Source organism: Globicephala melas, chromosome 15 (assembly GCF_963455315.2).
Source record: "Globicephala melas chromosome 15, mGloMel1.2, whole genome shotgun sequence".
NCBI classification, from domain to species: domain Eukaryota; kingdom Metazoa; phylum Chordata; class Mammalia; order Artiodactyla; family Delphinidae; genus Globicephala; species Globicephala melas.
Window position 1 is genome coordinate 19,817,430 of NC_083328.1, and position 24,835 is coordinate 19,842,264.

The 24,835-nt window shown below is 46.0% G+C and overlaps 1 protein-coding gene across 3 annotated transcripts in view; it reads right to left on the reverse strand.

Moving 5' to 3' along the window:
- Positions 1-24,835, reverse strand: part of PRKCB (protein kinase C beta) — a 310,170-nt gene that overhangs the window by 19,122 nt on the left and 266,213 nt on the right. For all 3 annotated transcript variants that reach the window (XM_030871519.2, XM_030871518.2, XM_060285527.1), the window contains exons 11-16: positions 24,526-24,617; positions 22,730-22,792; positions 17,448-17,586; positions 13,298-13,378; positions 12,909-13,016; positions 7,586-7,726 (exon numbers count right to left, since the gene is read on the reverse strand). In XM_030871519.2, the coding sequence (XP_030727379.1) occupies positions 7,586-7,726; positions 12,909-13,016; positions 13,298-13,378; positions 17,448-17,586; positions 22,730-22,792; positions 24,526-24,617 (624 nt within the window). The remainder of the gene's footprint in view (positions 1-7,585; positions 7,727-12,908; positions 13,017-13,297; positions 13,379-17,447; positions 17,587-22,729; positions 22,793-24,525; positions 24,618-24,835) is intronic.

A 24,835-nucleotide genomic window follows, 5' to 3' on the forward strand; every position in this document is an offset into this window, starting at 1 on the left:
CTTAAGGAACAAGTGAGATTTGCATCTTTTAAAAATCCTGCCAGTGAATTGTAAAAGGTGTGAATATGCTACATGTTTGTTGCAATATTTTAAAATAAATTTTAATTCATTTGAACTGTGAGAATAGTTCGTCTTTTTCTATTATGTAACAGACACCATTAGATGGTGTTATCACGGTCCGCTCCCATCAGTGCTATCACAGACCTTATTAAAAGGGGCTCCAGGTGCTTCTAAACATCTTTCCAAGATACTGAGCAGATAAAATCCATGGTTCAAGTCCTGGCTTGGCCACCTGCAAGCTGCTGGACCTTGAGCAAATGTCCTAACCTTTCCAAGTTTCATGCCCTCATCTGCAACACAGTGACAACGGCGCTTACCTCATAGGGTTGTGAGAATTAAATGAGGTAATGCCTGGAAGGCACTTAAAACAGTGCCTGGCACAGACAAGAGCTCAATATTTTTTCCAATGTATTTGAACAGTACAGGTTTTATGAGAATTATTTTAAATCCCAGTATTCAAAAAAATATTATCCTCTTGAGCATTTGGTACTTTAGAGGAGCTAGATTCTATTCTTAAATAAATCATATTAAGTAAAAGTTAGCTCCCTTTCTTAAGCCTTGAATTTTGAGTTTTAATAGCAAACATACAAAGGTTATGCTTTGTGGCTTCAATTCAGAAATGTCAGCACATCAAACACACGTTCAGACACACACACAGAGACACTTCCTCATACAGTGTAAAGGGCAATTGGGTTTGGAGGAGAATGTCACATGAACAGAATTGCAGCTCATTAAAGCAGTACTTGAAGCTTTTGACCTCAGCTACATAAACAATGTTTTCAGATGACAGAATTACCAAGAAACCAAGTCCTGTGAGCAGTTCGGCATTTAGGCTCCCAGAGGATGCGAGTAATGGTATGGGATCAGTACCCTATGCAGTATTTTGGAAAGGATATTAAATGAGAGGCTGAAAAAAGTAGAACGGGGAGAAGGGGCTCCGTTTTTTTACTTTGCGAGATTCCAAGACTTTCCAGACGTGCAGATGCCTCAAAATTCTACGGGACTTTATGTAAAGTGATGAGAACAGAGAATAGGTAACCAGAGCAGAAGTGACTGGCATCAGCCTATCATAGGGTGGGGCTGGAGCCTGTGAGCCTGCCACCAAGGCTGGAAGGGAAGGAAGGAGGGGTGAGCACGCTGATCATGTCTAAACAGTGTCAGATGGCCGCCCTCGATGAAAGGATGTAGGGAAAGAGATGTTTCTTAATGACTATGTCCCGTCCAACTGCACTCAACCCCTGCCCAGAGCAAAATGACAATCAGATGATCATGTCTTAGGACAAGAATAGAGTCACGCTTACTAGTGGGCAGGTCTCTGTACACACACCCTAGTATTGCAGGCTCCGTAGACTGTAATGAAACAGGGCACCCTTGTCGCCTTGTCCTTTTCTCTCACTCTTCAATTTGCTGCATCTATGCTGCCTGTTGGGTGAGTTGATCCAAGGGCTGCCTCCATGGGGCAACTGGAGCCTTGAGCCCAGGGTCTGTGTCCCTACCTCATTTTCAGGGCGAGCCCTGCGTCAGGTGTCATGGACACCACTGGACTTCACCGAGGCAGTTCATAATGATATACGAAAGCCACTGAAATCTCAATCAGGCGTTTTGATTTAAACACCTTACGCTAGCCTACCGTGCACTGAGACATTATAGCACCACATACCACAAATTCTCCTGTAAGACGTGCTCACCCACTGTGTGGCCTCAACACACCCTCCACGACAGCACAGCCACATTCCAAGCTGATCACCAGACAGCACCTCCCACCTGGATTAGCACAAGAGTCTCATAACCCATCTCCTGATTTCACCCCTCCCCCCACAACAGTCAGATCAAGATACTTCTCTGCCCACCTTAGCTGGAGTGAAAGCCGCAGATCCTCAATGGCCTGTACCATCTGCCCCTCCCGTGGCCTCTCTGATCTCATCTCCTTTCACTCTCTCCCTTGCCGGCTCAGCTCAGCCACCTGGACTCTCTGCTCTTCCCTGAACGTGCCAGGCCAGCTCCTGCCCCAGGGCCTTTGCACCTATTACTACCACCCAAACCACTCTCTCCCCCAGATATACACACGGCTCCCTCCTTCCCTCACCTTCTTCCCATCTTTGCTGAAATGTCACTTTCTCAGTGAGGCTTTCCAACGACCCTATTTAAAACTGACGTCTCTGTGACCCTGCTCTCCCAATTCCCAACCTTCCATAATGCTTATCAACTTCTGACATAGTCACGGATTTCTATGTTCATTATTTGCCCACTCCCTCTAGAATATACAGAGATTTTTATTTTTATTGCCATGTCTCCAGGGCCTAGAACAGCACCTAACATCAATAAACACCTGCTGAATGGATGACCCATAACGCCCCCACTAGAGGACGGAACCAGAACGCGCTGCTTCTCAACCCACTACTCCACCACATGCCCAGCCACATCCTCCGCCCTTCAGCCACAAACCAGCACCTCCCATCCGCCGCACACTGACCTACAGCACCCTGCCGCGCGTCCGAAGCCACATTCCAAGCACATTCTGTACTAAAACATATACACCCCTTCAGCATAGCCCTCACCATGCCACACTGCACACTGACTACAACAGGATCCACCAGTCAACTCACTGGCTGGTGGGACCCCACAGAACCATGAGGTAGCCCCTGCTACACCGTGGTCCAGCAGCATCCTCTCACCTGGGATCATGTTAGAAACGCAGCATCTCAGGCCCTACCCCAGACTGGCGGAATCAGAATCCACAGTTTAATCAGATGCCCAAGAGACTCCGTATGCACATTAAAGTTTAAGAAGCTCCGCTAGGCTGCATCACGGCACCTGTAGCATTGGCTGGGCAACGACAGACTGCGGAAGTCACAGCCCCCTCCATCCAAAGTCCAACATTCATGCATTGCATCATCAGATCCTTCATCACACAACCAAACGATGCCATGACAGATACAACTCAGCACCCAAATTATAGCCCTTTTTAAATAGGGTAGCTTACACAACAACCAATTTATTTGAGACACACTGCTGTACATAAGAAAAACACCCTGTACTCTACTATATATCCCTAAAGAATCCAGTATGTTCCTCAGCACAGTGCATTGCAGCATCCTATTTGACAGCCTTTCATTTAATCACTCATTTATTCAGTAAAAATGATTAAGCACATGTCGTGTGCTCAACCTTATGCTAAGCACTGGGATCCAACCCTGAAAAAGACAGTCGCGATCTTTTAGGCTCGCCAAAAAGACAGACCTTACACTGAACAAGTAATTACGACAAAGTGTGATGAGTTTGTTGATGGGACACTAGCAGGTGATCCCTACTCAGGAATCGACAAGAGCCTCCCTGCGTGGGTGATGGTCTACCGATCTGATGAGGAGGAAGGAGGGAGGCACCAGGAGGATGGGGGGTGCAGGGAGCACGGGAAGGCTTTGGGGTTTCCAGGTAGCTGGCTCCACGTGGGGAAAGCCAGGAAGGGAAGGGAAGGCACTGCATGTTTGAGGAACTGAACGACACTCAGAAATGCCAGTTCTTGAAGTAAAGAGTCTGGGGAGGCAGCAGAGACTGGACCTGGGGAGACTATAAAGCCATATATGCTACGGAACAATAGACATTATCCCGGGGCTGGCAGAGAGCCATCGGGGGTCTTTAAGCAAGAGAGTGACACGATCAGATGCACGTTAAAAAAATTACTCTTGTACCTGAAACAATACATGAGGCTAATGTGTTTCAGTAGTTTCCAATGCTACTCTGCGAAGAGCTCTTGCCACAATAAAAGAGAACGACTTTAAAAATCCATTTAAAATTATTTTAATGAACCTCCAATAATAGCACCCTTCACTGATGTTTGAATATAATCCTCTGTTTTTGCCCCATGTTTTTTCTTTCTCTTGCTGCACTCTAATAGCATGCATGAATCAGGAACACTGACAGATACATGCATGCCTTTTAATATCCCACGAGGCATATGGAACTCTGCACACACTCACCGCGGGCCTTTCAGAAGGTGTGGGGAAGGGGAAATGTGAAATCCCTGCGGGGGGGGGGTGGGGGGAGGGGCTCTAAGGCTGGCACCTGCTGTGTGAAAGGCGTGTGCCCAGATTGAATCAGATGAGTGGGTGGTGTATTCATTATTATGTTTATTTCTAATTCACCCTAAGAAAATCAAGGGCAGTGCCTCTTCCCCTTAGAGCTGGTTGTAGAACATCTTGAAGTCTATAGCCCAGTCCAGTCACTGTACTTTGAAAGTCATTGTTAAACCCACATGAGGCATTTCAAGACACTGGCTGGCTGGAAACCATATCCAATATAGAACAGTTGAAGGATTCTGTAGATCATCACTAACTATTGTAATCTTTTTGTATTATCAATGATAAGAACAGCTAATTTTTCCTGAGCACCTCCTTTGAGCCAGGTTAAATATTTCTAAGTATTTAACCAGTCAAAATGGGCTCTGGTTGTCAGTAACCAGTACTAACCGGCTAAACTTCAACCTGACTTTGAGTGATCACTATTCTAGAGGTTATAAACTGACAGCCACATACGGTTCATGGGTGTGTTTTATTTGACCTGATTTGTGTTTAATTTTTAAAACTTGTTGCTGACATATTGATAAAAATAGTGAGATTTCATATGAAAATCCCAATGAGGATGGAGCAATGCAGAGCCTGCATGCCCACAGGACCAGTCTGGCTAGCCCGGTGCCCAGCTCGTAGAAGGTTCTCAGGAGAAGGCAGCTGTTATTATCATGGATAATATAAAAAGAATACAATAATTAGTCATGAGTCACAGGATCCTCCAACTGGTCCGCTGGAGATGAACACCCACCGAGCCCTTGAGAGCCACCAGCTCCCCGTCTGCCCCTTTCCCCACTACTCCCACCTCCCTCACTGACATTACCTGCCTGGCCTCTGTAGCTACCTGTTCCTGGAAGGTACCACCCCTCACTCAGACTGTGTGAGAACCAGTATCTTCCTCTTAAAGAGATTTCTCTCCTTGCCACATTCCTTTGGCCTCTGTCTAGCTTCCCTGCCTGAGCTTTTGACCATGAACTCCACAGCAGTGATTCCCAGCCTGGAGTGTTTATCAGATTCACCTAGAGAGCCCCACCCCCCTCAGGGTTTCTGATTCAGGAGGTCTGGGGCAGGGCCTGAGAATTTCACTCCTAAAGTTCCTAGGTGATACTGCTGGTCTGGGGACCACACTTTGAAAAACCACTGCTCTACACGTAAAGAATGAACCTCAAATGTCAGTGGCTCAATGCCGGTGGGGATGGGGGCATTTGCATCTTTCCTCTGGCCAAGTGAAGAGAGATTGGTCCACATTTTGAGACCTCATGAAGAGCCCCACAAAACCCCAGTGGTCTGTGTGTGCCACCTTCAGGTTCCCAGTTTCCTGAATGGAGAATCCACTCTTCTCTTCCAGATTGCTTTTTTTTTTTTTTTGCGGTACGCGGGCCTCTCACTGCTGTGGCCTCTCCCGTTGCGGAGCACAGGCTCCGGATGCGCAGGCTCAGCGGCCATGGCTCACGGGCCCAGCCGCTCCGTGGCATGTGGGATCTTCCCAGACCGGGGCAAGAACCCGTGTCCCCTGCATCGGCAGGCGGACTCTCAACCACTGCGCCACCAGGGAAGCCCCCAGATCGCTTTTTGATTGTTTTTTATATAACAAAAGTGATGATACTGCCTATGACATGCAGGTGTACACATGAACCCCATGTGTACACATGGACATTATCTTAGGGACTAGCAGCGCAGGACTCAACACTGTTCTGCCCCTCAAAGACTCTGCACCCAACACAATGACCAACGTGTGACACGCCGCTAACAAAAATCATCAACTATCCCAGAGGGCCTCCTGCGTCCCGGGCACGTGCTGAGTGCTTTATACATTATGAGCCTCCTCTGATGGAGAAACTGTTATCATCGCTGTACTACAGACAATGCAGCAGAAGAGCAGAGAGGGGAAACGACTCGTCCAAGTTGTCCAGATGCAGAATAATCAAGAGATGGTTCGTTGGACCCACTGCATTCACTGAGGGTCAGACACTATTAGGAATATTGTGCTCAATCCTGTGTCTGTATTTTAAGATGGATGTTGATTACCTGGAGGACATCAGGCACCCGGAGGTGATGTCACACGGGACATGCTTGCAAGTGGAGGAGGGGCGTTTAGCCTGAAAAGCGCAGGATTCAGGAGTATAAGGATGTGCTACAGAGAAAGAGGCTCTGGTTGATAGAACAGGACCCAGTGATGGCAATTCTGGGGAGGCTGATTTGATATCAGTATATATGTTGGCAACAATAGAAGGACCACAGTGTGGAACTGGCTGCCTCTAGAAGGACCCTGTATCTGCACACCAGGAAGTGTCCAGAGAGAAACAGAATTCATCAGGGATGCTGTGATCCTAAGCATTTGGGATGTGCAGGACTGGCGAGATGACAGAAGCAGAACTACATGTCCTTTGCCCCGGGCATCCTGGTACACCTCTAACGGAGTCAGACTCTGAATCCTCGCTTCCTCACACGCTGCCTGAGTGACCTTGGACAGAGCGCTTAACCCCTCTGTGCTTCCATTTCCTCTTCCATTACATGGAAGCACTTGCTTAATAGGTTGTTGTGAGGATTTAATCAGATGCTATGTGTGAAGTGTTTAATATGGCCAGATAAGTGGCCAAGAAATTCATAATAATGATATCAAAACAAGCACCGTTATCACTGTCATTTTCTTCATCTTAACATCTGAGACCCTCACAATTTCAGGTTTCGGTGACGATGTTTGTGCTCCCTTTTCAGCCTCAGTCGGTAGTTTTACAACTCATAATAAAGTCACCAGGTCTCCGCTGTACTTAATCTAACGAAGAAATATCCTCCCAGTAGAACCACGGTTCCGATTAATTCAAGGGCAAACTCCTCCCCCCTGCTGAGTCTTTGGGGATAGAAGCACTACCGTGTGCACACAACTGCAGGAAATGTGAGACCTTTACTATTCTAGTAACGGTTCTCTGAGAGCTATATCTACGCCCAGAGCCTCCAGGAGGGCTACCAGCACGTCACTCATTCTGGTTCGCCTTGGGTGGGAGCTGGCTGGTGGTTCTGTCTTCTTTACTGACTCAGATGGAGTGTATATTTCAGAATTAAACTTAAATACTGTTGAGATAAACAGCATGACCTTTTCAACGTCAGTATGAAGAGAAAATGACACAGTCGAACCAAGGAAAGAACGAGGGCAAAATTAGATTCTTTATCACTGTCCAAGAATGGATCTGAACTCTGCTCACCCAAGAACCATTCCCCAGCTCAGACGGTTACAATAATTGAATCGATAAAACAAAAACTCGATGTCCATGGTCTTTCCCACATTCATAGAGGCCGTGTGGATGGAAAACTCCATTTTTGTACCCACTGCCTTTGAGTATAAATGTGAGCGCTCCTAGATCGAGGTCCACCCCTCGGAGGACACCAAGGGCACACGCATTGGAGAGAGAAAGAGAGTGTTATGATGTGGACCCAACAACCAGAGAGAACGGTTTACTTACGGCTTTCGGCTTATACGGGGGTTGAATCTCTTTGCGTTCAAGTTTCTCCCAGTCAATATACCGGAAAAATGCATGCTCTTTAATGTCACGTTCACCTTCAGGTCCACAACCCAGGCGTTTGCCCGGGTGTTTGGTCATCAGCTTCAAGAGAAAGAGAAACGTGGAATTTAATGAATTTCAGGACAGGAAACGTGGGACTCTCAGAAATGATCACTCCTATGAATTAGGGAAGACAGCTTGAGGAAGAGTCCCAACTAATCTTTATTTTTTGCTTTTCATCCCAGCAGTAATTTCCTAGCCAGGTCTTTCTAATAGGAGGACCCGACAGTAGTGCCTGCTGCCCCCCCGTCCCAGAACAAGATCCCTTATGGTTAATCAAACCTCAGCCTGAATGTGGCCCTGAACTTCAAGTTAGAAATGTCACATGATTCATTTTGATTTATGAATGAGGTTTACGCAGTTACTGATGCATTTAATGAGAACAGTTTCAATATCTTCAAATTCCCCTCCTGCCACCACTAGGAAACTGGAGTTTGACCAAAGCAAAGGGCACGTTCATTCAGATAATATTTGCATTTCTCAGTAAAGCACTTGTGAAAATGACAAGTCAGAAGAAAAAATATTAGTCAAATGGACCCAAGTTTCAAGTAATTACTTTCCAAAAGCTCATTAAATAGTCAAAACCTAGCCCAGCTCATTTCTCTTGTATCACACATTACAGTAAACTCCGCTGAGGTTTCTTTGGTGTCCCATTTAAATTACTTAATTATCAAAACCCTCCATCTTTGGGTCTCTGAGCCAGTGCTAAATAACAAGATGAATAGCTGCTCCAAGATGAAACCAGACAGGCTTCCTCTTGTAAATGAACCCAAAGCAGCATGAAAATATCTCTGATCTCAAGTCTTCAGCAAATGCACAGAGAGTAAAGACGGAGGAGTTGATGATTAATTAAAAAAAAAAAAAAAAAAGATCGGCAAGAGGCCATCAAAAGAAGAAACAAAACAATTGGAACATACAAGACCAAGAAGCTTCCCGGAGCTGACCTGACCCCAAGTAGCCCAAGACGGTAGGTTCCTTAGATTTTTGCCCAGGGCTTCAGGATTATGGGGGAAGGGATGAATCCAGCAATTCACACCTACTCTGCTGGGCATTTAGCTCAGCCTGATTCTTGCTACAGATAATTTGTCATCAGAAGCTACCCTCCTACACACACACACACACACACACACACACACACACACACACACAAGCACATACTTTCCCTATATGCTTTACCTTCCAGGGGAAAAATAACTGGGCACTTATGTTCTAAGCTACTTCTTTATTTATATATTATATGCCTGGTCTTACCTGATTCTCACAATACCCAATGAGTTGGGTGTATTACTTTTTACCATTTGAGTGACAAGGCAACTGACACAGAGATAGTAGATGGCAGAGCTGGGACTGGATCTCACCTCTGCTGACCTCTAAACCTTGAGTTTTTAGAGAAATAGATTACATGTGGTTCCCCAGGGATATCTGTGGCCTGGCTTGGTCAGGAAAAGTTTATGTAGGGCAAGGAAATTGGGCCAAGCCTTGACCTTTGTATAGAATTAGGATGGCAGGAAAGAAAGGGTTATGAGGTCTTGGTTAGCACAGCCAGTAACCCTATCGATAACGGCTTCCGTGTCCTGAGCACTCCCTGTGTGCCCAGGCTCTGTGCCAAAGGCTTCTCAGCTGTAACATATCACTCTTTCATCTCCACAACAACATTTTCAGGCCTCAGAAACTATTATCCTCATTTTCCACATAAAAAAAACAGGTCCTGAAAAGTAGTCACCTACTCAAGATTACACAGCTAATGAGCAGAACTATGCTTTGAACAGATCAGCCTGACCCAGAGTCTTGAAGCTCCATCTTACAGTTTCTTCTTGTTTTCACCCTAACGTGTGGCCAGTTGGGGCATCTGTCTGCTTTAAGTTTGTACAAAGTGGGAATGGTGATCTGAGCAAACGTATGCTAATTTTTTTTTTACAGTGGAAAATAGGGTCTTTAATGGGATGGAAAATAGGACATTTTCAATTGGAATGGCACTGTTTTCAAAAACCTAGCTCACTTTCCATGTAGGCAGGAGAATGCCAGGCGGAGCAAAACCACTGCAGAAAACACCCAGCACTAATGCCCAGCTCTGCTCAGCTCCTGCACGCTGAACTCCTGTGCCCAAAGCCAGCCACGCAGACAGCTGGACTTAATCACTCTTCCGATCTCTGATCACCTCCCAGACAGACCCCCTGGGGCCCGCGGTTCAGGAGGAAGCATTTGGCTGTTCACTTGAGCATCACCCCTTCTCTGGAGCATCAACCTTGAAGAAAAAGCCTACACAGGCCTCAGCCGACACAACTCAGAAAGGTCCGCAAACACAATAGCAAGAAAGTCACCCTCGTTAATCCTGAAGGTTATGGGTCTGAAATTAATAGAAATCTGCTCTACCAGGGAAACTGCTAATTGGAGCTGAAGCTGAATGCAGCTGACCTGGAAAACCCTCTCCTCCATGACCCACTTAGAACCCCAGCTGTCTAAGCAGGCAGAGCTGTGAAGGGGAAGGTCTTGAACATGTATCGAGCACCTACTACTGTGCCAACACCATGCAAAACGCTTAGTTCTTCTGTTACCTCATTTAACACTCTCCAAAACTCTGTTTAATTAAGGATTAATATTCCATTTTCGGAGATAAACAGAAGCCCACAGATGCAAAGTAACGTGCTCAAGACCACGCACCTAGGAAGTGAAAGGGTTGAAATTTGCAAATGGTCTTGAGCTCCAAAATCTGCCACTTAAAAAATCCCCGTCTCGGGAGATGCAAGCTCAAAACACAAGAGGAGGCTAGCATGTAACACAGCAGTGCCAGCATTAGTAATAGTAGGAGTAATAACCCAAGGGTTTCAGAGCAGAGTGCCAGACTCTCTTCTACGTGATTTCCTCGTATTAACCCATCTAGTCATCAGAGAACCTTATGTGCAGTCCCATAGGTGTGTCCTCAATCTGTAGGTGGAGTTGAACAACTTCCCGGTTGTCATAGGGCTAATAATGCTGGGATTTGTGCTCACATGGGGATTTTTGCCCAGAAAAATCAGGATAGGAGAGGGCACATTCTACCTAAAGAGACAGTGGCTTCCAATTCAGCTGACTGATGCCTTACAGGAATGACGGACCAGCATGGACAGATCAGATTTTTCAAGAGAAACTGGACAGCTGAATGTTTATGGGAAATTCCCTGATCTTTAAATGTTGGCAATTTTTGCGGTACGCGGGCCTCTCACTGTCGTGGCCTCGCCCGTCGCGGAGCACAGGCTCCGGATGCGCAGGCTCAGCGGCCATGGCTCACGGGTCCAGCCGCTCCGCGGCATGTGGGATCTTCCCGGACCGGGGCACGAACCCGCGTCCCCTGCATCGGCAGGTGGACTCTCAACCACTGCGCCACCAGGTTAGCCCAAATGTTGGCAATTATTAAACAAACTGAGAGCTCATGTATGACCTCCTCCCTCTCCCCAACCCCGTATAATGTCTACAGGGGTTTGCCCTGGCCTTGTTCCATGCTCTCTCTTGGTGCCAAGGGGCCTCGCTTAAGCTCCTAATGAACCTCTCCATGCTCTGTTCCTCGTCTTCCCTCTCCCCGCCTCATAGCCTCAAAAACTATTTTCAACCTATAAATTTTTTTTTTTTTAAAGAAGATGTTGGGGGTAGGAGTTTATTAATTAATTAATTAACTTTTGCTGTGTTGGGTCTTCGTTTCTGTGTGCGGGCTTTCTCTAGTTGCGGCGAGCGGGGGCCACTCTTCATCACGGTGCGCGGGGCCTCTCACTATCGCGGCCTCTCTTGTTGCGGAGCACAGGCTCCAGACGCGCAGGCTCAGTAGTTGTGGCTCACGGGCCTACTTGCTCCGCGGCATGTGGGATCTCCCCAGACCAGGGCTCGAACCCATGTCCCCTGCATTGGTAGGCAGATTCTCAACCACTGTGCCACCAGGGAAGCCCCAACCTATAAATTTTAAGATGTTAGGGACTGAGACAAATTCACATATGTTTTCCCCAGGGATATTTGCATCCTAACCTATGCAGCTGACACACAAATCTTAGGTGACTCACTGAGAGTGGGAATTTAGGCAGCATGGCAAGGTGCTTCTAGATGGAGGGGCTGGCCCAGCTGTTATAAACCACCTGAGTCTTCAGCTTTCCTTCACCCAAGCCAGCTCACATGGTGTCTGATGGGTGAGGAAGGGCAGGGCTGGGTTGGGCAATGGGAAATCTGCAAACACTCCAAGAATCTAGGACTGGCAGCCCTGGTTTATCCAGACACACAGGTGGGCATGCTCTAACGCTGAGAATGCCCTGGTACTGCTGACTGGTGGGAGGGAAAACTTTATAAAGGCAGCATCCCTGGGCCCTGTTCTCTGGGGATCTCTCAGTGTTGCTTTCGTACTTTCATCAGTTGAAAAGTTACCACATTTGGTTAAGATACTTAAAGGTAGTGGTTTTCAAGCGACCTTTTTTTTTACAATACAGATGCCCAGACTTACTCTCTGGGGTGAGGCTGAGGTCTGCGCTTGCTGAAAAAGCACTTCAGGTCATCCTGATGGTACCAACGGGGAGGACCACTGGTCTCCAGGGACTCACCCAGGTCACTGTGAGCACATCCTGGCCGCACGCAAGATGCATAACAAGCAATCCTTACCCCAAAACATGTGTCCCGCTTTGTTCACAGGTGCAATCTGCATACATCACAATGTATAAATGTGCGAATTTTTCAGCCATCTGTGGGTTGGCGAGGGAGTACGGGTTTGGGGACACTCAGTTTGGGTCAACTTATCTAGAGAATTCCTTAAACTCAATACTGGTTGATATTTTCTTAGGACAAAAGTCACACGCTCCTAGTATTAACTAACCACGTAGGCCCCAGCGCAGAGTGAAGCTGACAGATTCGTGCCACAGAGCTCTTGTGTACCTTCTCCTGGGTTCTAGCTCTTTGGCAAAGTCTCTGTGCTTCCTACCTCATTCACTCCATTAGCATTCCCCTGTGCTGGCTTAGAGCCTGGAGCCCAGCCAGCAGCAAGATGCTATTGCAGGCAGTCCTCCACGGTGCTTCTGTGCAAATTAGAAAAAAGCTCCCTTTCCTCTGGGCGGTAGCAGCTCTGTACCAGGCTCACAGGCTGGCAAGTGGGTGAGGGGTGGAGTTCAGCCTCCACTGCCCCTCCCCCACCCTGGGCAAAGCATCCTTGTGCAGGGCACAACCAGCACCCCTGTAGGTGGTGGTCCCGGCCGCAAGCTCTAAGGGGCTCACTCACCCCTTTGCAGATGGCCACAGCTTCCTTGGACATGGACTTTGGATAAGCCACGTTGTGTTCCATGATAGACTGGAAGAGTTCATCTTCATCCTCCCCTTCAAAGGGTGCCTGTGGGACAGAGGATAGGGTGGGAGAAGAAGTCCTGCCTGAATCTCCCCCAACTGCCCCAAAACAACAAGCGCTGCTCCCTGGGGTCCACAGCGAGGCCACACTTCCAGGGAGAAGATAAGGAAAACTGGTGAACAGACTAGGGTAATAACCCCAAGGTCACGGAAGTCATAGAGGTTCAGATCTGTGAGCTGGTATCAAGCTGACACTTTCTCCTAAAGAAACCATGAGGGTGGGGATGGGGGAGGACTTTCCTTACAAATCACTTAAAATTCAATTACCTGCCCAGCCAACATCTCATACAGCAAGACTCCGAATGCCCACCAATCCACGGACTTCCCATAGGGCTGATAAGCAATTATCTGGAAAACAGAAGGCATCTGTCAGGGAGACGGCAGGTTCTTGCAGCGGCTGAGACTGACTGAATAGGCAGTTCTTTTACAATAAGACTGGAGCATCCCTGGGGGCAGGGTGGCGGGGGGAGAGTTCTTCCTTTGCCTGTCACCTGCCTATTGTGAAAGATTAAATTGGCTGACACAGTCCCAGATGTGGGTCTCTGTCTAAAAGAGTCAACAGGGAGCCCAGTGTCCACCCAACCTATTTCTTTACCTTAGGAAGATGGACATCCTTTTGCAGAGATACCCGCAGGCGGGGAAAACATCTGTGGATGTCACATTGCCTTTTTAAAGCACCTAGTATGGTTGTGTTATTTTCGATTTTAATATAGTGAGCGTGGCATTTTAAAGAAGAAAACCCATCTTCGTTTCTCATTCCTAAAGTAATAACATTTACACAACAATGTGAATATATTTAAGGCTACTGAACTGTATGCTTAGAACTGGTTAAGATGGTAATGTGCTTTTTTGCCAAAATTAAAAAGACTTTTAAGTTAAAAAATGTAATAGCATTTATTCCTATTTTACTATTAATTTAAAGATATAGATAAGCTAAGAGAATGCAATTGAAATCACCCATAATCCTCTATCAAGAGAGAAATCAAGATTAACATTTGGTCTATTTCCTTCTAGGTTTTTTTCTATTAATATATATTAAGCTCCGCGTGTAGGTATGTGCTTTGCATGAATACTTTAACGTGGAATTTTAGTAAAGGATTTTATTCATTTAGAATTGCCATGCTAATATCTGTACATCAACATAACCAGCTTTTACCTCTGCACAATGTTCCATTGGATGGATATACCAAAATCTATTTCATCAATACCCAACTGACTGGGTTCCTTCCACGTAATTAGATATCTGGACATTTGTTCAATTTGTTTTTCCTTAAGATAAATTCCTAGGAGTAGAATGGGTGGATCAAATGGTACACATAGTTTTCAAGGTTTTCTTATTTATTACCAAATTCCCAGAGCACGGCAAAGTCTCGAACAGCTGTGTGACCATCCATCAGGATGTAGGGGTGTAAAACTCACTGTATCAGAGGGATTAGAAGGTGATACAGCAAAGGTTAAGGGCTGAGGATTGAGGGCCAGACAGTCCAGACTTGGAATCCTGACTGCCGTTTCCCAGCGTGTGACCCTGGGGGAAGTTACTTAACTTCTCTAAGTCTCAGTTTCCTCATCTACAAAATGAAGTTTATAATAATATCTCTGTCATAGGGTTTTCTGAGGATCAAAGAGAAATATATGCCTCTCACTTATTATGCCCTCGAAACGTCAGCTATGACTCAAAAGTTCTCTAATTCGGTCATGGTTTGTTTTACTCAACACGTGTGTCTGAGCAACCTTGGCTATAACGTAACTGTCCGTGTATCCAATTCCATCTCCCACCTCGGCTTCTGCCCTGAAATCAGAAGTGTCCTCTGAGGAGAACTGACCTCAAGGGATGAAGAGAAAGCTTTCTGGGAGAACACATATTGCCAGTGTTTTCACACTTTTTTTTTTTTTATAAAATCAATTTAATAAATCAATTTCATAAGTATATGCAGCACACACTTAACTGTTAGGCATCCTATTTTCTCCATTATTAGGAATAATGCAATACATACTCTTGTATGTCTTTTAGTACACGCAGGCACTATCTGATTAAATACAAATTGAATAGAGAGGTGATCAGGTCGTTAAAAATACGAATCTTAAATTTAAGAAGAATTGTCAAATTAAACTCCCAAGTGGCTGTGCTAATTTATACTCTCAGCGCTTGTGTGTTAGAGGATCTGTTTCCCCCCACACACCCTCACCACTTTTAAAGTACTTCATGTCTCCTTCGATCCTCATGACAACCTAACAAGTTAATCCTTTTACAAAGGGAAATAGAGCCTGCGAGAGATGAAAGAAGTAGCCGGAGGCGATGGGGTTATTTAATGGCAAAGCAGGGGGACACCTGACCTGAGTTTATTCCCCTCCCCAGCGGGCTGTGGGCTGTGAGCTGGAGGAGGATGCAGCTTCCCCAGTAACACAAGTCGGGGCTCCTGCTTGCCGGCATCACGAGCACCCAGGAACTTTTGAAAACCACAGATGTGGAGGCCCACCCTGCAGGGATTCTGATTCCATGCACCTAGGGTGACGCCTGGACATCCCCATTTTAAAAGCTCCCCAGGTGACTGTTAAGGGCAGCGGGACTTGTGAACCAGAGATCACTGAACTCATGGCAGATCAAGGAATTGTGTCTGATGTCCTAATCAGCAAAATGATAATAAAGCAATGTATGTCACGTGGGGATAACTCCATTGGGTCCTAATAAAGGATTAAGTGCTTAAAGGATTACTTTCCAATTCCTCAAGTAATACACAAATACATTTACCTTGTGAAAAATTTAAACAGTACACAGATTAAGCTAAATTCCCCTTTACCACGGCCTTATCCTCAGAGGTAACCAATGTTGTAAAATCAGTCTGTAATCTTCCAGATTTTCTATACTTTTGCATGCATATCTACATACTCATAAGAAACATATAGCAGTGTTCTGTGTATTAGTGTTATTTTCCAGAAATGGTATCATGTTGTATTTATCATTCTGTAACTTGCTTTTTTTCTCTCAATGGTATTTCCACATCTGCATATACAGATGCCTAATAGTATTCCATACTATAAATCATTCAGTCTATGGCCCATCCCTTAATCAACAAACATTGTTCAAGGTAGTGCAGACAGGTGTGCTCTGATCTTTGTAAGGGCTGAACAATATTTCTTAATATGCAATGTAGCACTGTTCCTTTATTGATCGTCTTTGAGGTTGCCTTCCGTTTTTCATTATTTCTTTGTTAAGATTTTTTTTGATGTGGACCACTTTTAAAGTCTTTACTGAATTTGTTACAATATTGCTTCTGTTTTATGTTTCAGTTTTTTTTTTTTTTTTGGCAGCCAGGTGTGTGGGATCTTAGCTCCCCGACCAGGGATCGATCACTGCACCCCCTGCGTTGGCAGACAAAGTCTTAACCACTGGACCGCCAAGGAAGTCCCTATTTTTCATTATTAAAAATAGTGCTGCAAGGAAGAAAGGACTTCGAACACATATCCTTCCACGTATGGAGTGTGTGTGTGTGTGTGTGTGTGTGTGAGTGTGTGAGTGTGTGTGTGTGTGTGTGTGTGTGTGTGTGTTTTGCAAACTAGATTCCTAGAAGAGGAACAGCTTTGGTGACAGAGTATGCAGGTTTTAAATTTAGTGCCGAGCTACTTAGTGACATGGGGCCTCCCGTCACCATTGTTACATATGAAGCCTTAACAGTCAGGAAAAGAGGAATTCTAGAATGTCCATTTCCCAGACTCTCTGCCAAGCTCTCAGTTCCTTTCCATAAAAATCCAGTAACAGATTGCAGAATGCCACCTTTCTGAGCACCAATTCAGAGAAAAAGGAAGGCTATCATCTGGCACAAATTTTTGTACCATGACATGTTGGGGAAATCCATTCTGCAACTGACCGTTTCCTTTGGGAAGGAACGGGGAGGCACTAAAATAAATCTTCACACTTTCATTTACATCTTAATCATAGGAAGAAAAATTCTGAGGCTTTTAGGATTTAGCACAACTACTGCATACCTATTAGTACACAGCTCCTGTGTCATAAGTCAGTCCAGAGAATCGATCTATCCCTTTCCCCTCCCCCTCCCTCCCTCCCTCCCCTGAACAAATGTTTCAGTGTCAAAATTAGGAGGTATCCTATGGCCATGAGCCATAGCAGCTTGATGAAGAATTTTACTGATGTGTGGTGGATGGTTCTTTTGAGTTTTATTTAAATTTTCTCCCAAACCTTGATGTATTTTGGGCCTGAGCTTCTGGATGTGTGCTAAGCTAATTTTCATGTGTGATCGCAAAGGAATAATTTAGAGGACAGGAGAAGGATCAGCCTGAGGTTTGCTTGTCAGGTACCCCCTGAACCTTTCCCAGCTCCTATGTGGCCACCTAGGGCCCCGGGGAGACATCAGTACATCAACACAACACAGACACGCCTTAGGGGTTGGCATCAGCTCACCTCAGGGGCGATGTAGTCTGGAGTGCCACAGAAGGTCTTGGTTGTCACTCCGTCCCAGATGTTTTCCTTACACATGCCGAAATCAGCGATCTTGATGTGACCCTCGGAATCCAGCATCACATTGTCAAGTTTCAGGTCTCTGTGCAGACAGAAGATTTAGAGATTTAATTAAATGCTATTTATTTCAAGTCAACCAACAGCCACTCATTATGCGCCAGACACTACAGCAGGGGTGTTGGGGGCACAGCCGTGGGTACAACGCAGCCCTTGCCCTCCAACAGCTTATAATCTGGCAGGGAGATACAAGGGTGCACAAACCCCTGTGCTTTGCTTTTCCTACAGAGCCAACTGTGCCAAGCATCTCAGAAGGACACAGTGAGACGGCAGCTCTGAGAAGAGTGATCCACAGACAGCTATATAAAGGACAGAAGCTTCCACAGAAGCTTCCACAGAAGCTTCCTGTATCCAGGAGCATCTCCAGAGTTGACCTCTGCGACTTCAGGACCGCTTACATTTCGTAGGAAGATATGTTTTACACACATTTTTATTTTTTAAAAATCTCTGAAAATCATGGAGAAAAAAATGGATTGAGAGCATCTTATTTAACACCAAGTGCCCCAAGCTCTCCTAAGCCAGTTCCTAGGCCATGAACCCAGGAGTTTCTACTGATTCTTTCAACCAAAAAATATGTGTTGCACACCTACTATGTGACAGGCACTATGCGTTGAGTGAGATATATACTATGAACAAGATAAACAAGCATCCTGCTCTTGTTAGGATTAAATTCTAGTGGAGGGGAAAAGACAATTACCAAGTATTCAAATCTATAAGCATGCTTATTATAGCTTCTGATGGATGGTACGAAGGAAATAAAAAGAATGATGAGATGGACAGGAACTGAAGGAGGTTACTGTAACAGAGTGTCAGGAAGGTGTCACCTCCATGGAGCAATGTCCTAAACGACACGGGCTACACTCCCATTCTTTTATTTCATCCATGTTGATGAGGAGAGTTTGATGTTTGGGGACACTTGCACACTCCCAGTGTATCTGAAGACTCCAATATCATCACACTTTCCTCCTCCCTAAACACTGACTCCAATGTCATCACTTGGTGTTTCAGCATCAATGAGTAGGGACGATCTATGGGCCAGACTTCCTCAATCCCATGAGAAATCCAACTTCCTCAGAGGTAAAGGGATCTACTGTTCAGTTCAGATCTCTCCTTTAAATCATCTTCAGTGGGTGGTGGACATCTGTGGCTTCTGCCTATTCTAGCATCCTGGGGTGAAAGCAACCTATTATTCCTTTGAAGAACCACCTTCCATGATTCTCAAGCCATTCTCAAGCATCCTAATATTGCTCTGAAGAACCATCTTGCCTGATTCTCAAGAACCACCTTCCCTGATTCTCATGGTTGGTGATGCGGCTCTTAACTTCTGGTTCCAGGAGTGGTCATGTGGTCCTGTCCTGGCCAGTGGAAATCCTGCTGGTCACAGTGACTGGTTCAGGAATGGCCACGTGACCCACTATGAGCTACTCAAAGCCTCTGAACATCAACATCAGCCCTGGCATTTTCGCGGATACCATCAGGAAAGAGATGAGCTCTTTTTCCATTGGGATGGCTCAGGTGGTAGAAAGTAAGTCTAGAAGTGCGAGGGTCACAGATGGAGAGAAGAAAGCTAGTATAGATAACGCAGAACCTAGAGAAAGAGAATAAATGCTCATAACATCATTTGAGCCACTGGATCCATCCAGGCCTGAAGTGAGATCTGCCTCCTGGACTTTTCAGTTGTGTCAACCAGAAAATGCCTCCTTTAATGTAAGTTAGTTTGAATGTAGTTGCTGTCATCATCTTCAACTAAACAAATACAACCTGAAAATATATCCTGGCATCTACTATCTATGTCTGTGAGGTCTCTTCATCCAAGGGGAAGCTCACTTCCACCCCAGTGTTTACCAACAGCAACATTCCAAGATCTCTGGTGCTGTCCATGGTGCTACCCATATCCAGCCTTCATGTTTCTCTACAAGCCACAGAGGTCTCTGAAGGCCAGCTTGGAACTTAGAAAAGCTGACTTTGCAGACACTTGTTTCACCTAAACATACCAGGTCTGCATGTGATTTGATTGACGGAGATCCATGACATTCCCCTCAGCTTGACCACATGCCCCCAAGGAGGCAGCTGGGGCAAGCAACTCTGGAAGTGAGGACATCTTCATCTATTATAGAAAAGGAGCTTGAGGTGCTAAGAGCCAGCAGGTCATGGGGCTGGAGCACGCCCTGGTCATATTCACTGTCACATAATAGTGTTTTGATAGCCCACTCCATTCTTTTGTTTAATGTAATAAATCTTCATTCCTGCTTTCTAAAGGGGGCTGGCCAGATGTTTCATGTTCACAAATCCATCAAGGGCAAAATCAACACACATTCCACAGACGGTAATCTACAAATCAGACACTAAGTTTGGAAGGGTCGTTTGTCCTCCCCGCAACCAACATCTCCAGCCATGGTCCTCAGAGAGCGCAAGTCTAGCATGATTCCTCATCCTCTTTACTTAAGAACTGTCCAAATAACTAGAGATCCAAATGAAGAAGAGGGGCATTTATAACATTTAAAGACTTTACCAACATGAAACCAATCTCTATGAAGTTAGAAAACCATACATCTTCAGTCATGTAAATTTTTTTTTACAGTTTTCACTTGATTATCAATTGCAAACACTGTCTCCACTGAAGTTCCTGATTGTGAGCAACAAAAACCAACTCTGACTATTTCAGCCAAAAAAGGAATTTTTTAAAAGGGAATTGGAGAGCTCAGAGAATCTCCAAAAAGGCGGAAGAATCAGATTTGCAGGCTACACAGCCAGGAACAATGCCTAATTGCAGCACAGAGATGCCCCAGCGAAGATGCCACTGATGTCACCACTGGGCACAGACATCATCCCTTGTTCCATGAAGCCCTAGCACTGGGCTCTGGATGCTGCTGCTAAGAACCGCTTCCCCTCATGCCTCTGGAAACCAGACGCAGCTGATGGACTATGGCCCCTCTCGATTCTACAGCCTCTGTTTTCTTGGTCACTAACTTCTGATTCAAGGTCTTCAGTGAGTGTGATGGGCATCAGAGCCTGAGTTGTGCGTCTGCTCTTCCTACAGGGAGGCTGTGAAAGTATCTGGCACGTTAAATCTTTAGAGGAGGATATGGACTCCATTCCTACTCACAAATGAAAGGGGTTCAGATGTTGAGTGGCTTAAAAAAGTGATCAATATGCCCTAAATGTATAAATAATGGAGGAAGAAAGAGAGAATGTGTCATTAGCAGAAAAAGCTTTGCATTTAGGCACGGTCTAGCACCTAGAATGCTAATCTTTGCATTTTATGACTTGGACCAAATGGACCCCAGCTCCCAATCCAGCTCCCTGCTAGACTGGAAACCTTGCCTTCAATCCCAACCCTGTTGGCAAGGACTCTAATCATTTCATCTCCTGTTTCCTCCACTGGGACTGGAGTTTCTTCCAATAAACTTACAGTCCTCTGTTTAATCTTCTCGGCAACGCTTGAATGCCTTGATTCTATTCTGGTGGAGGTCCATCTCGTATAGGAGTTAGGTTCAAATGTCAGCACATAAGGTGAAAACCATGTAGAGTGAACAATTACCCATGATCCCCGGTTTTTTGGGTAAGCACCAGCGGAAGTCACGGGCTTGAATTTAGGGGTCATGTCGTATGGAAGATAATGTGTACCTTTCAACACCAGAATTACATTCAGCACAAGATGCTCCCACCATGACAGTCAAAGGAGAAACGGGGAATTAGAGGCTTCAAGGTCCCGTCTCATGCATACGTGGTGACACATATTCATTGAGGACAAGCGTGGGCTGAATGACCACACAATTTACAGTTTAAATCATTATGGTTACTCTCTCTGTTTCTATTTCTTCACTGAGATCACACTGTGCCACGTAAAGCCACTTGGCTTCCTGACCTTCATTCCTCCATTCAGGAGCACACAGGCAGAGGGGGGACTCTATGCGTTCCGGATGTGCTACTTCATGGAGTGAAAAAAAGCCCCAGGACTCTGCAGGCTTCTGGCAAGGCCCTCACCTTCCATCCCTCCATCCCACCAGGGCCCACAGCCTCACTTCCAGTTTCTGCCTTGAGATCACCAAGGCTGATCTCTTTATGCCTTTTAGTCCCATATCCTTCAATTGCTTAAGTAAGACCAGGCCTCCGAGGGTCTTCCCTAACTCTTCAGACCCTAATCTCATGCTCTGTACAGAATGACAGGCAACCCACCACCACCCAGCCCACACCAGACCCCTCCCCTGCTTGACTTTCCTCCATAGTACTTCTCACTACTCGACAGACTGTATTTGTGTGATTTACGTCTCTCTCTTCCACCACTGGAATATGAGTTCTACAAAGGTGGGGCTTTGTCTGTTTTCTTCACGCTGTATCCCCACCATCTAGACGAGAGGCCAGCGCATGGCAGGCTTTCAATAAATGTTTGTCGAATGAATGAATGAACGAAACGGACTCTGATGACTCTTCAGGATCTTTTAAATAGACCCTCGCCCATGCCAAGTGCTCTTTGGAAGCCCCGTGCCACGCGCCAGCCTCCCTTGCATGACAAACCAACGCAAGCCTGCACTGTAATGCCATTTGCATCCGTGTAGTGTAAGGAGAACTGTACACCCTGGACTCACTGACAAACAGCAGCCCCAGGCTCCTTGCATGAGATATAAAATGGGCTGACTCATCCGGCTATGATCATACACTTGCTCCTGCAAAAACGGGCAAATGCCAAGTCCTGAGCTTAATCCTGTCTTTCAGGCCAAGCTACTCAGAGATCCATTTCCAAATTATAGTTACATAGCAAAAAAAAAAGGAGAAAAAAGGAAAGAAAGAAAGAAAGAAATTTGTTTCCTAATAATATGATCCAGCACATTCTGCCAGCCACGATTCTTTGCTTGCTCCCCAAATGTGGGATTCACGGGTGACAGAAAGAAGGGCTGGGTCCCCAGGGGTGAGCCCCCTCCTCTGAGCAAATGGTCTCACATTCGAGGCTCTGAACCATCACTGGAGGAAGATCTGTCATCGTATAGAGCTGCCCGAACATTGCCAGGGCAGTGGGCAATGCTGCCTGGCAGAGCACATGCCCAAGTTAGCACTGGAGGATTCCTCCCCCACCGTGGATTCTAATTTTAAAAGCAGTTGAAGAAAGAGGCAGGGAAGGGAGGAGCTTAGGAACCAAGGAGACGGGAAGTACAGCAGGGTTCACTTACCGGTAAATGATGCCCTTGCTCTGTAGGAAGAACAGACCAATGGCAATTTCCGCAGCATAAAATCTGAAATTAAAAAAAAAAAAAGCAATGGAGAAATTCAAGGACACCATAGGCTTGGCAACTCTCAGAACTCAATACAATATTGAACTGGGCATAGGGCATTAATGTTCCACCATGGATGGTCAAACATACATCTCATAAAACGAAGTATGAGAGTTTGGACGGATCAACAGGGTTTACAGAGCTTGAGGCCAAGGACAAAATGCAGTGGGCAGAGGTTCAGCACCTGCTTAGTGGGGAGGAGCCACGGGATGTGATGAACTGGCTGGAGAATGATCATTTCAGACTCCAGCATGATAACGGCTAACATCTGCTGAAGGCGTACCATCAACCTTGCATCATTTCAGCTTATCATCTGATTAAATCTAAATAACAATCCTATAAGGTAGGTGACACTACTACTTCCCTGTTCCTCAAATGAGGAAACTGAGGCTTAGTGACATGAAATAACTTGACCAAGTTATACAGCTAATGAATGGCTCAGTCAGTATTGGAAACAGCACCTGGCTAAGCTCTTCATGAAGGCCCGGAAGGAAACAGATTTTTGAGAGAACCGGAAAGTCCCGTTACAAAGGTTAGGCAGGCCTTTGGGGAGCTCTGTAAAATGTCCTGACAGTGTGTCTTGTGTGATAATGGAGCGAAGGTCAGTGGTCAATTAGATGTCAGAACTACAAGAAGAGCCAACCCATTAGGACTGTGCCAAGATACACAAATGGCACGACCTGGAAGCAAGAGAATGCAAACCCTATCAGAATTAGTGCTCATGACCTGGGCAGGTGGGAGGAGGGGGGCAAGGCTGAGCTGAACAGGAGTCAGCAGGCCTCTGCGATGATGGGATGGCGCCCTAGATGAGCCTCCAGAGCTTTCTAGCGGGACGACAAGAGCCCGGCAAACTCCCTAGGAGAGGTTAGCTCTGCTGATCCTATGACTTGCCGTGCTCCTGTTCTCCAACAGCCGGGAGAAACAGGATGACATTTGTGTTCTAAAGAGAAGAGACCAGCTGCCTTGTGGACTGAAGGGGACAGCATGAGCTCAGCAGGGGAAACAGATTTCCAAAGACGCAGAGTCAGTCTCTCCACCCCAAGAGCCACAGAGCGTAGTCTCTACGCAGCTTGCGTCTTCATCTCCCCGGAACGAGGGCATCTCAGAGGGAGAGTGGTGTCGGACAGAGAACGTGAGCAAAGAAGATCTGGGTCAGAATTCTGGATCTGCCTCACACTAGCTCTGTGACCTTGATCAAGTCTCTAAAAACTCTCTGGGCCTGGCACATAGTAAGCTCTCAATAAACATCAGCAAAGGAATACACAAAACCTACAAGGACATTCCCCGAGGAAGCTACAGGGCTTTCTTCATGAGCCAGGGGCAAAACGTAGAGATAGGGACTTCCCTGGAAGTCCAGTGGTTAGGACTCCACGCTTCCAATTCAAGGGGCGTGGGTTCGATCCCTCGTCAGGGAACTAAGATCCCACATGCCACGCAGCACGGCCCCAAGAAACTTAGAGATAAAGAAATAGCTGTGGCTTTCAAGCTTCTTGTTCTTAGCTGGTGTCAAGAGAGAAAGAAGTATCCCATCTCAGCAGAACACCCTTTGCCCCAGCCATCTATTTCTCGGAAGCCCAAGACGTTTAAAGAAAAAGCTCAAGGTGTTTAAAATCCCTATTCGACTAGGAACCCAAAAGAACTAACAACCCACCCATTTATCCCAAGGGAAAAGCACAGCACCAGTTCTCACTTACACAGCGTGAGGTTCCTTGAACCGGCCCACTTGTTGGATGTGGTACATGAGGTCGCCACCATTCACATACTCCATCACAAAGTACAGGCGGTCCTGGGAGAAGACAGCAAAGAGCAAAGTCAGCCTCTTACAGTTTCTTGGGGTCCAAATGGAGAGCAGGTAATAGCTGGGATTTATGATCAAAACCACCAGGACTCTATGACAGGTTGGGTGCACTGTTTCCCCAAGCGGAGTATTTGTGCCACTGGAAGTATGCAAGTGACCACAGGCAGTATGTGAATTGTTTTTTTAAATTAATAATGCTAACTTTA